This window comes from Lineus longissimus, chromosome 10, assembly GCF_910592395.1.
Source record: "Lineus longissimus chromosome 10, tnLinLong1.2, whole genome shotgun sequence".
NCBI classification, from domain to species: Eukaryota; Metazoa; Nemertea; class Pilidiophora; order Heteronemertea; family Lineidae; genus Lineus; species Lineus longissimus.
Window position 1 is genome coordinate 11,037,237 of NC_088317.1, and position 12,362 is coordinate 11,049,598.

The following is a 12,362-nucleotide window of genomic DNA, read 5'->3' on the forward strand; positions in this document are numbered from 1 at the left end:
ACTTAAGGACGTGTTGTTTCGTTGTGTAGAGTTGAGCAACGCATATGTCATTTTTTATAAACTTCTTTCATTCCAGTGCCCTTGATGAACGGTTGAATGAAATGCGCCATGCAAGACCAGCGGCACGATGGAGAGACTTACCAGCAGCTCCAAATCCCAATGACGCCATGCAGCAACCACAACGAGTTAATCCGCCAGTACTCCGCTCATTGGGCAGACAAGCGGCAGGTGAAATGAGAAACCCGTTAGATGATCCCGATGCTGACCAGCTTCCTGATTTGTTCCAAGACGCAGCGTTTCCACCCATTTATGAACTTGCTGCCCCACATGTGCCCCAGCCAAGACCAGCAGGGATCCGTGCGCATACCCCATACAGCCTCCGCCGCAAGAGGCTGGTAGACAGCATCAGCCCCAGGAACCCCAGCCAAGACCAGTGGGGACCCGTGTGCCTGCCCCCATACAGCCTCAACGACTTTGTAGACAGCAGCCCCAGGTACCCCAGCCAATACCAGTGGAGATCCGTGCGCCTGCCCCAATACAGCCTTAACGACAAGAAGTTGGAAGACCGCAGCCCCATGGACTCCAGCCAAGACCAGTGGGGATCCGTGTGCCTGCCCCCATACAGCCTCAACGACAAGAAGTTGGAAGACCGCAGCCCCATGGACTCCAGCCAAGACCAGTGGGGATCCGTGCGCCTGCCCCCATACAGCTTCAACGACAAGAAGTTAGAAGACAGCAGCCCCAGGTACCCCAGCCACGACCAGTGGGGAACCATGCGCCTGCCCCCATACAGCCTCAACGACAAGAAGTTGGTAGACAGCAGCCCCAGGTACCCCAGCCACGACCAGTGGGGAACCGTGCGCCTGCCCCCATACAGCCTCAACGACAAAAATTTGGTAGACAGCAGCCCCAGGTACCCCAGCCACGACCAGTGGGGAACCGTGCGCCTGCCCCCATACAGCCTCAACGACAAGAAGTTGGTAGACAGCAGCCCCAGGTACCCCAGCCAAGACCACTTCGTGCGCCGAGGCCGGAACCTGCGCCTCCTCAGGTAGCTCCAGAAAATGATCAGAATGATGTCCAGGCCGCGCAAAGAAGGGAGCCACTTTGGGCTATTGCCAGAAGGAACCAAGAAAGGTTCCAAGATAATCTTGACGCGCATGAGCTGCGAATGCAGCGTATCGATCTTTTTTTAGATCATATTGGGGTGTAAATTAAATGGCATTCAGTAGAGTCAGAGTCTTTTTATACAGGGTCTGGTCACTGGTTTCAACATCAAAGCCACAGCCCCGTTGGGACAGAGCTCTCTCGGGTACGCACTTTCCGAAGCCAATTCCGCACAACTGGAACATGATCAGTCAATCTTCGATCAGTTGAAGAACGCCATTACAAAGCTCCATTTTAAAGCAAAATCAAGCTTCAAAAGCACTGATTTCTATAAAACTAATCAGATGTAGTGTCAAAGAAAATATTGATATGAAAAGCGATATGTTTCGACTTTTACTTTTCGGCTGTTTTGGATGTGATGTGATGGAGCTGATTTGAGAAATGTAGAAATGTTTTTTTTTGCTCTAAATCATCGCATAAACTTACGTTTTAAACCTTACATGCATTTATGATGTGTACATTTTGAGTACATGAATAACGTGTCGGGTCACTAGTTTTGCCATTGAGTACAACCCAATTTAAAATGAAAAAAAGGAAAATACTCGGAATTCGTTGTAAAATGGTAAGTTAGGTTCAAAAGTGTGACATTTCAAATTTGGTCAAAATCTTGTTCATGGTTTGTTATTTGATCAAGTTTCAAACTGATCTGTGAGTGCATGCAGCTTAATTGTCTTTTAGTCTTTTGTTTGGCAATTAGCAGCCAATCGAAATTCGCTAAAGACGCCTGCTTTAAAAATTGTTAGATCGTTCACATCACATTGATACAAATGTCAACCATTTATAATGAATGATAGTATTCGTAACTCGACGAGTATGGTATTTGTTGTTGAATTTTTAGTCATTCTCTCATTGTTTTGCCCCTAAGCTCAGTTTGTTGCTGAATTGAAATAGGCATCATGATGGCTTCTAGTTAATTGCCCGAGACAGGTGTGGGATCAAAGAAAACTTGCCGGTGACCAGACCCTTTATAGAAAGACTCTGGTAGATTGAACCATCATGCAGTTGAGCAATCTGTATGGCACGCCAAAGCGGAATCAATTGCACATGATTAAAAACACATCAACATTACAAAAAATTGGGTCCATGATTTTTAAAAGTGGTCAAGATTTTCTGAAAACATATCAACATTTTTGAAAAACTAAATTCAACTTCAACAGTTTTTTAAACATGCCACCTCTTAAAAAAAAATTTTTCAACTCTAAAAGGCCAGGAATATTGTTCGTTCAACACTGAAAAATCGGCAAGACCGCGCACCCTCTGTCGTCAGCTGACGGAAACCATAGGCAGACTGGATCCTGGTTGCAGTTTACCAACTTCGCGCTCAGGGTGTATACAAGATGTGTGCAAACTCCCAATGTAAAATGACACGTGAATCCCTGGGGACGAGGTGTTTTTCATCAAGTGGAATTGATTCCGCTTTGGCGTGCCATACGCGATAGGTAGGCTTAATCATTTACTTGATTTTATTAAATGATCAGTGTTTATGTTTTATTATTTTTTACGTTTTATCATTTGTACCGAGAGTGAGAAATACTTCAGCCTTATGTTTACGTGACTTGTTAAGTTTAAATAAAATTCATTATAGACATTACATAACCAAGAATCCCATTCATTTTATTAGTCTACACAAATACTCGTAGAAGTGGCTGGACGTTGTAAAATGCAACACCTACATGTATGGTTGTTCCTGTCAGGAATTACGCATTCCTGAACCAAGTCATTTCCTGAATCAAGTTATTAGTTCGACAAGTCGCTGCAGCTGCATGGAGCCAAGAAGTCTGAGGAAATCCTTGCGGATTAAGCTAAGCTTAATCGTCTAAGCACCTTCTTTCATCTCTTAACATCTGTTAATTTGTAATCTTGTTTACTTAGTCAATAGTTTGTAGAAATAAAGTCAGTTGTAAAAAAGATACGATAGAGTCAAGTTCACCATCAATTTGTAGTCAGCAACTCCCCAGTAGAAAACCCGAAGTGCGGAGTTTTCGACATGGTGCCGTGACCAGGATCTGGGAAATTCACCGAGTAAATACACAACGCAATGTACTAACGTAAAGGTCGAAATGGATAAAATCGATCAACTCAAGAAAAACAGAGACTTGTTACAGGAAGCCTTGGACACCGGTTTCGAACAGGCAAATGCCGTGATTGAAAAGGAGTCACCAACGAAATTCGAACTGTCAAAAGTTGAAGCATGTTCAACAGAAATCGACGAAACGTTCGTCAAGTTACAAAGTCTAAACGTGGAAATAGCGAAACTAGTTACAAAACAGAAGGAAGATGACCTAACCAAAGAGGAAATCTTACAAACGAAACAGAGGAATATAGACAATCGAACTAAACTAGTGCACGTGAGTAAGTTTGTAGAATTACAGTCCAAGAAAACGGTCGCAAAGCCAGCGACAGTCGACGCGCCAGCCGCGTCAGTACCCAAAACAGCGCAACTGCCACAGTTGAAATTACCGACATTCGATGGGACTTACACATCATGGAAATCCTTTTGGGACACGATTGAAGCAGATGTTCTCAGTGCTAACTATGCGGATATCACGAAATACAATTATATCAAGGGACAGTTAACGGGCTCAGCGACAGACGCTGTTGCTGGTCTTCAAGCTTCAGGGGAAAACCTGAAAGTACTGGTAGAAATCTTGAAAGAACGTTTCGGACAACCCCGAAAAATCATTCGATCACATGTGAATAACCTCTTAGAAATGCCAGGGCCTGCAGGACATTATAATGCTCTCCGCGAATTCCACAACCGAGTAATGGGGGACATACGGTCCCTAGAAAACCTCAACGTCGATATCTACAAATGCGCTCCGTTTATTGTTCCAATCATCGAAAAGAAGTTACCGAAATTCTTCCGGGAAAAAATGGGAACCTCAGGGCAACAGGATGCTTTTGACTTAAAGCGATTCATGCAGTCTTTCTCGGAACAGCTTGAAAACGTTGGAGAACGCGCAGATGCTCCTCCACAGTCGGATATCAGTCATAGGAAAAGTACGCAGAATCAGAATCGAAACCTGAACGGGAGTAAAGTTTCATTGGATTCGTTTGTAAGTGTGCCCGCAGCCAAACTCAAAATGTGTCAATTCTGCAACTCCGGTCACAGTTGTTTTGAATGCACTCTATCACCAACAAACCGATACAATGCCGTTTTCAACAAACGCCTGTGCAGCAACTGTCTTCGAACATCTCATATCGCCAAGGAATGTAACAACCGCAGCAAATGCCACACGTGTGGTAAAAAGCACCACACCAGTCTTCACGAATACTTTGAACAGAAATACAGAAATTCAAGTAACACAGGAATGTGTGCCGTAACCCCCAAGTACTCCGATGTACGAAAAATCGATATCAATGATCACGTGGGATTTAAAACAACAAACGTATACTCCAAAAAACGCGCAACCAATAGGCCGTCCACAGTTCTACTAGAAACAGGGTATGTTACCTTACAGAATAAAGGGAAGGAAGCCACAGCAGGAGTGCTGATTGATAGAGGAAGCATGTCCTCTTACATTCGCAAAGATACAGCACAAAAGCTTCAACTCAACCCGGTGCGTTCCCAATCCATAAGTGTTAATGGCTTCGGAGGCCACTCTTCAAAACGGCAATACGACATTGCAAATGTTGAAATTGCAACCACTGACGGCATCAAAATAATTGAAGTTCTCATCACCGATGAAATAGTCAACCCCATCAATCAACGAGGATGGAATACATGTAAGGAGTACCCATACATAGCGAACATTGAAAACAAGTTAGCAAATAACTTTAGTGCCGATGAATTCACCGTGGACATCATGATTGGATGTGATCATGCCTTCCAGTTCCTTGAAAATCGTCTAGTGAAAGGGGACGGGCCGACAGTACAGTATTCAAATTTGGGATGTTTTGTGTCAGGACCACTGTTTCCCGTTAAAATCGAACACTCCGTGATTACATCAGCAGATCGAATCAACACAACCGCAAACGAACATATCATCGAGGACAATGATCCCGAGATACAATCACTTGAGGAATTCATCAACAGCAGCACTCTTCAGCCGACGGATGAAAATGACACTGATTTCGATGAACAGTTTAAATCGGACTTCATGCAAAAAATCGAGTTCAAGGATGGGAACTATTCGGTTCCGTTACCATGGAGACCAGACCACGCGGAACTACTCACTAACAGAAGGGAATGCGAAGCCAGGCTACGTCAAGTCATGGCAAGATTACGTAAGTTAAACCTTCTCAACAACTACACCCAAGTAATGCAGGAAAACCTGGACAAGGGTTTCATCTCAGAGGGCAGCCCAGATGACTGTGACACCGGCCACTATTTGCCTCATTTTCCCGTACTCCGTGACAGTGAAACAACCCCCCTGAGAATCGTTTTTGACGCCAGTAGTGGCAGCCCATCGCTCAACTCATGCCTTTATGAAGGACCTAATATGCTTCAGGACCTAACTGAACTGATCATGCTCTTTCGGACCAAACGGATTGGTCTGTCCGCAGATATCGCTCGTGCCTTTTTAGCTGTGCATTTGTTAGAATCGGAGAGGAAGTGGGTTAGATTCCTCTGGTATAAAGACAATGATGTCTCGAAAGAACTGATTCCTTATCACTGTAACACTGTCATATTCGGAAATGTTTCCAGCCCATTCGCCCTCGCTACCACTCTGCACAAGCATCTGTCTAGTTACGATACCCCAGTTGCCAAGGATATGAAAACAAAATTCTACGTTGACAATCTGTTAACCGGAGTCGATTCAAATCAGGAAGCTTTGGATTACTTCCAGGAGTCTCGTGAGATCATGAACCACGCGTCTTTCAATTTGCGCCAATGGAGTTCAAACTCGGACACACTCGATGAAAGAATCAGATCGGAAGGAGTACAAACAAAATCTGACATTGTAGGGGTACTTGGACTGAAATGGGATACCAAATCTGATCAGATTTCAGTCGCGAAAAAGGATCTCAAATCATCAGGAGAACTTTCAAAACGTAAAGTAACATCTCAGACCGCATCAATCTTCGACCCGCTCGGAATTGTAGCACCGCTGACAGTCCCTGCTAAGTCTTACGTGAACAACCTGTGGAGAGGCAAAAAAACCTGGGATGAACACTTGTCAATCACCGAACGGGAAGAATGGGAAACAATCAAACAGGAGTCCCTCTCTCTCACGCACATGCTATCTATACCCCGTTGGCTAGGGGGTGACACCAGCAAACCGTTACAAATCGTAGTATTTTGTGATGCATGTCCCACCACCGCCATTGGTTGTGTCGCTTACGCTAAACAGAACAATAAAGTCGCCCTCATCGGCTCTAAGAACAAAGTCATCTCGGAGAAAAATGTCAATTTCACAGTCCCTAAGCTTGAACTGATGGCCATGGTCTTGGGGGTAAATTATGCAGAGACCTTGCGAAATACCTACATCACGCAGTATCAGACAATCGAAGTGGTATACAGCACTGATTCAGAGATAGCGCTTTATTGGCTCAGATCCAATAAAAAACTCAAGCAGTTTGTTCACAACCGCGTGCAAACAATACGTCAGAAGTCAGACTTGACTTCTTGGTACCATGTGTCAACCAAACAAAACGCTGCAGACATCTTATCACGTGGTGCGACACATCAGGAATTGAAGGACTCTTCATGGCTGCAGGGACCAAAATGGCTCAAGGATGATAAAACCACGTGGCCTTTAACCGCACTTTCCGACCTAACCTTGAACAGTTCCGTCTCTCTGACAGCCGCGTTTGAAATGCAAAATGACTTCGTTGTTACAAGCATGGTCGCAACAACACCTGTCGCAAGTATCAGCGACGTTATAGCACAGGACAAGTTCAGTTCATGGAATAGACTTCTGAGAATTACCGCCCTAGTATCACGCGCTTTCAAACCCGGACTCAAAAACAGGAATAAACTGTCTGCACAAGATATCGCTAACGCGGAAGAAAAATGGATTACAAATCTTCAAAACGAACACTATAAGCACGTTACGGATTACTTGAAGTAAGAACAAAGTGGAAGGCATAAGCTGCCTTCTCGACCCACAATCATCAGTCAATTAGGGCTCGTTCTTGACAAAAAAGGAACAATTCGTTGCGGCGGGAGGCTTACTAATTCAGACGTCAGCTCAGACAGGAAGTACCCAATTCTCCTGCCAAATCAATCCTACATAACAACGTTAATCGTCCGGAACGCCCACCACAACGTGGTACACTACGGCTTAGGGTCCACCATGGCTTATCTTCGGGAGAAGTATTGGGTCACATCAATGCGCTCAACCGTTAAGAAAATCATCGGACATTGTGTAATCTGTAAGAAAGTGTCTGGGCGTCCATATCTGACTCCCATCGCACCACCACTGCCAGACTTTCGGATTAACGACTTGTCAGCTTTCAAGTCCACTGCTGTAGATTTTACATCACACCTCTACGTACGAATTAAGGACTCGATACAAAAAGTGTACGTTTGTCTCTTTACGTGTTGCACCACGCGAGGCATACATCTTGAAATCACGCCGGACTTAACTGTTGAATCATTTCTAAGAGCTTTCAGACGTTTCACTTCAACACATTCAGTGCCTAGCCTCATTTACTGTGACAATGCCAAAACGTTTACAAGCGCCGACACCGAGCTGAAACGGCTGTACAACATTGTGGGAACAGAACAATTCCAAAACCACCTGTCTAAGAAAGGAATAACATTCAAATATGCACCCGTACAAGCCAGCTGGTTTGCTGGCGTTCATGAGAGACTGATTGGTGTGACGAAACTTGCACTTAAGAAAACCTTGCGTAAATCACTCGTTCCAATTGATGAGTTTCAAACTCTCATCAAAGAAATTCAAGCAACGGTAAACAACAGACCACTCACATATTTGTCATCAGATCCAAATGAACTCAAAGCGATAACACCGAATAATCTGATATACGGACATGATATGTCTTTGTTGCCACACGAAGGAGAAGATAACTTGGATGTAACATACGCCGGCAGAGATAAACTTGAGAAATTGGCGTACAAACGCGCAGAACGACTACAAACATTCAAGAAACGTTTCTATGACGAGTATCTCGCTAGGCTACGGGAACAACACCAGTACGAACTTAGCAAACAAAATGCCAAAGCTGACATCATTAAAATTGATGACGTAATTCTTGTACACGACAAGGATGCCAAGAGGAGACACTGGAAACTTGGGATCATAAAAGAACTCAACAGAGGCCAAGATGGGCTGACCCGATCTGCGCTTGTCAAAACTGCCACAGGGCAATCTAACCGAGCAATCGGAAAATTGTATCCGCTTGAGTTAACCGTTGACGAGAGCATCGAACGGTCTGCGCAAATCAAATCTGTTCAAAAAACAAAATCTCGACCAAAACGGTCAACCACTGACATTACGAGGCTCAAAATCAGAGAGCACTTGGATTACTACGGACAGTAGATATTGTGGCGTACGTGACATTCCGTTTTAATATTCACTTCGTCAAAGCTATACACTTGGGCAATGTATAGTAATGTGGATGCTCCCCTCCGTCGGGGTTACGACGCCTGTCGTCCATGAGAAACTGAAGAGACAATCAACATAATCGAATTGACATTTGAATTTCATCTATATTGAAATACTAGAACATTATCATGGAATATTAGTTAGTTGTAACATGTTTGACACCATCGTGCTATAGATATTCATCTTTTGATCATCATCATCTCGACATTTAGTTTAGAAACTTTAGAATCTCAATACGGATTAATCTCTTTAACGTACTTTGCATGAAGCTTATCTACCATCTCATGTTTACTTCAAGTATTTTGTGTAGTTAGCGGTTTCGAACACCGTTTAGTATCAGTCAGTCTGGATTGCAGACCACCGAGGATGATTAGCCAATCACTGTTTAACTATTCAGGGATTAAAATAACCATGTGCTTGCGGGCGGGGGGAATGTCAGGAATTACGCATTCCTGAACCAAGTCATTTCCTGAATCAAGTTATTAGTTCGACAAGTCGCTGCAGCTGCATGGAGCCAAGAAGTCTGAGGAAATCCTTGCGGATTAAGCTAAGCTTAATCGTCTAAGCACCTTCTTTCATCTCTTAACATCTGTTAATTTGTAATCTTGTTTACTTAGTCAATAGTTTGTAGAAATAAAGTCAGTTGTAAAAAAGATACGATAGAGTCAAGTTCACCATCAATTTGTAGTCAGCAACTCCCCAGTAGAAAACCCGAAGTGCGGAGTTTTCGACAGTTCCAATCCCATATTAGCAGGGGAAAAGACAGGAAATCATGTCACTCTGTCTTTCAGCGCACAATCCAGGAAACGCCCGACAAATGTTCGCACTCGGGATGTCTAAAAGACAGCCTTCGTCGTTGGAACGCCTACTTAATCCCAGTCTTTGCTCCCTGCTTTTGGATTCAGGGACATTGACACTCCCCGCCCGATATTCGGCCAGGAAAACATAAATAATATTTCAATACTATGGAAGTTTGTGCATATTTATTGTTATTCGTAATGTTCCGGTATTGCCTGGGGTGTTTTTCCTAAGGGGGGACAGGCCCGGGGACAGGACGATGTGCATGGATAAATGGCAGCAGGCAAAATGGAAAAGAGTGAAGACAACGCATAAGTAAATAACGATTTGTGTTTGTACGAAGTTATTGAAAATGATAATGTTTGCATTTACAATCGTTACAGAGGCTGTCATTTGAAGCGGACTCCCTCATCAGGTGACAAAGAATTAATTTAATTGCATGGTTTTATGTAGTGTGATGAACCCCACCTGTGCCACTTGTCCGGCTTCATGATCGTGGTGACGTCACCGGGAAATTATCAATTACTGGCCCAATTTGAAGATTTGTTCAAGAAGCATTTTAACCTTGTGACGACCTAACGAATTGTGTTTATCAACTCGATATGGCCCTGTGCCAGGCAAACACACACATCGGCCACTTTCGAGAAAAGGTTTCTACTATTTCTGTACCGTCCTTTCATTATCGAGTACGTCTTTAAATGTCGTATTGCGTGTTCAACCGTGATGCGGCACGTTGCGTGTTCTCGGTTGAACATGATACGCCTCTCTCGTCCTTCTCCACGCAGTCGATTTGCTTTAAATGGCGGCAAGATTGGATCTTCACATGGGTATATCCTGTCTGCCAGAAGGTATGTGCCAGCAGGTAGGTGGAGCTGGCGGTTGTGGCCCAGGGTTGGCATAAGACGGAGTTGACCGACATCGTTCAGATGGCCAAGGAATCCAGACTAAAATGTAAAAGTATTTTCTTTAAATATATCTTGAAATATACATGGAGCAGCAAGAAATACGGACTGTTTTTCTTTCTGAATTTTTCAAAAGCAATTAATTGCCAAAAAATAAGTAATGCATGTACGTGTATGCACAAACTTTACACGTTTTCCTAGTAAACACACGCAGAACGGCCGTGCAGAAAACAATACGCGGGAAAGCAATTATTGGCAGAAATGTAGCCAAAATGTGTCCGCCCAAGATGGCATCCGCCGTTGGTTTATATTGGAATAGGCTAGAGAAGCAGGTCCGGTTATGTCCAAACAATACTTACCTGCAAATATCGAATGTTTCCTTTCACATCCGCAATTATCTGTGTCGATAGAGCGTGACGATGTCGGTGCCCGCTGTAGTATTGGTGTTGTGGTTCTGTCTCGGGATGTAGATTTCCGTCACAGTACCATCAATGGTACCAACAGCATCTGGAAATGATTCCCATTGACCTCTCATCCTCTGCCACTCGTCACCAGTTGGCCATTTTATGCCTTCTTGAAGGTAGTCCCAAAGACAGTCGATAACTTGCCTTGTCGTCCTCATCACCGTCCCTTTACTAACGTCAAACATGGCACAAAGGGTGTTAAAGTCAGGGTACTTTCGCAACCAAATCAACGTCATCAGAAGTCTGTTCTCGGGCGACAGCAAATATCGTTCGTAACCATCTGTGATTAATCGATCCTGAACATGATGTAGTACTTCTATGAAGGATTCTGGCGTTTCCCCCGTCTCCAACCAAAAGACGTGATGGTGGTGCTGCAATCTGGCGAAAACGTCATTTCCAACAAACGGGTGACCAGGCTCTGGGAACATAATCGTTTTAAATGACGGAGGTGAGACATTTGGGAGAAAGCTGCTGGCATCCAAATTGGTGAACGCTGCAAGTGCTAATGCAAAGCAATCCTGGCTTTGAACGGGAGGAAACAGAGACATCGACGCTTCACACATCACCCGAAGACGTTTTAAAGTCTCTCGATGTTCCATCTTCAAAACTTTCAGAATCCAAAACAATGCAACAACATTGACTATGCGCGGCTAAATTTGATCGAATATTGGTCAGGCTTTCGAACACCTCTGCTTATGACAAATTGGGGTGGAATCAGTGCATGGTGTTATGAGATTACTCAATAATGGTCAATTAAGTTGTTTTCAATCTAGATGTCTATTACTACTAAATTGAATTGATTGGCGCAATTGGCGCTATTGACAGTGATCTCGTTGAAGCTTTAAACCGCTGGCTTGCTGGCGAGCGATGGTTGTATACATTATGCGCTAACCAATGGGAGTGAAGTGGGGTAGTTCATGAATATTTATTACACCGAGATTGACCAATTGTAGTACAGTGCCGCGATTACGGTAAGCGATAAGGCGATGACCTAAGACTCTCCAGCACAATTTATGTGATCACTATTGTATTTATTTTGTAAGCTGAATAACCCTTTTTTTGAAGAGTATGCAGGTCGACGCAGGTTACGCGGTATACGTCCGTCCTTTGGTCATGTCGTGGAGGATACCTAGTGGCCCCTTCGTGTGAATGTAGAAGATGTGAAATTGATTTACTTGTTTCGAAAGAAGGTGGATATGGTCATTTCACCTAGAAGTAGTGTCTATACGGTATACCTGTCCATCACTTCAGGAAATTCAAAAGGGCTACACTGTTTTCAAGAGGCAGAACAAAGAAATCCTTTAAAGATTTCTTTGGTAGTTAAGAATTTCATGCAAAGTGATGTTTTAATATGTTTGTTCTCAATGGGCAGCTGGATATACACCTCGTCAAAAAATTAAACAATTCAACAATGTGTTCAGGTTAAATTTGACAATGATGATTTGTCAAAACTCAAGTACATAATCATTTTCGGAGGAATGACAAAATTTTGATAATTGATCCCCGTAACTTACATG

General features: G+C 43.6%; 1 protein-coding gene across 1 annotated transcript; it reads left to right on the forward strand.

Annotated features, from left to right (window-relative positions):
- The first annotated feature begins 3,227 nt into the window (after window positions 1-3,227).
- LOC135494314 (uncharacterized) lies at window positions 3,228-7,181 on the forward strand. The gene has a single exon (XM_064782227.1). It carries the CDS (start codon window positions 3,228-3,230, stop codon window positions 7,179-7,181), a length of 3,954 nt encoding a protein of 1,317 aa, XP_064638297.1.
- The last annotated feature ends 5,181 nt before the right edge of the window (window positions 7,182-12,362 follow it).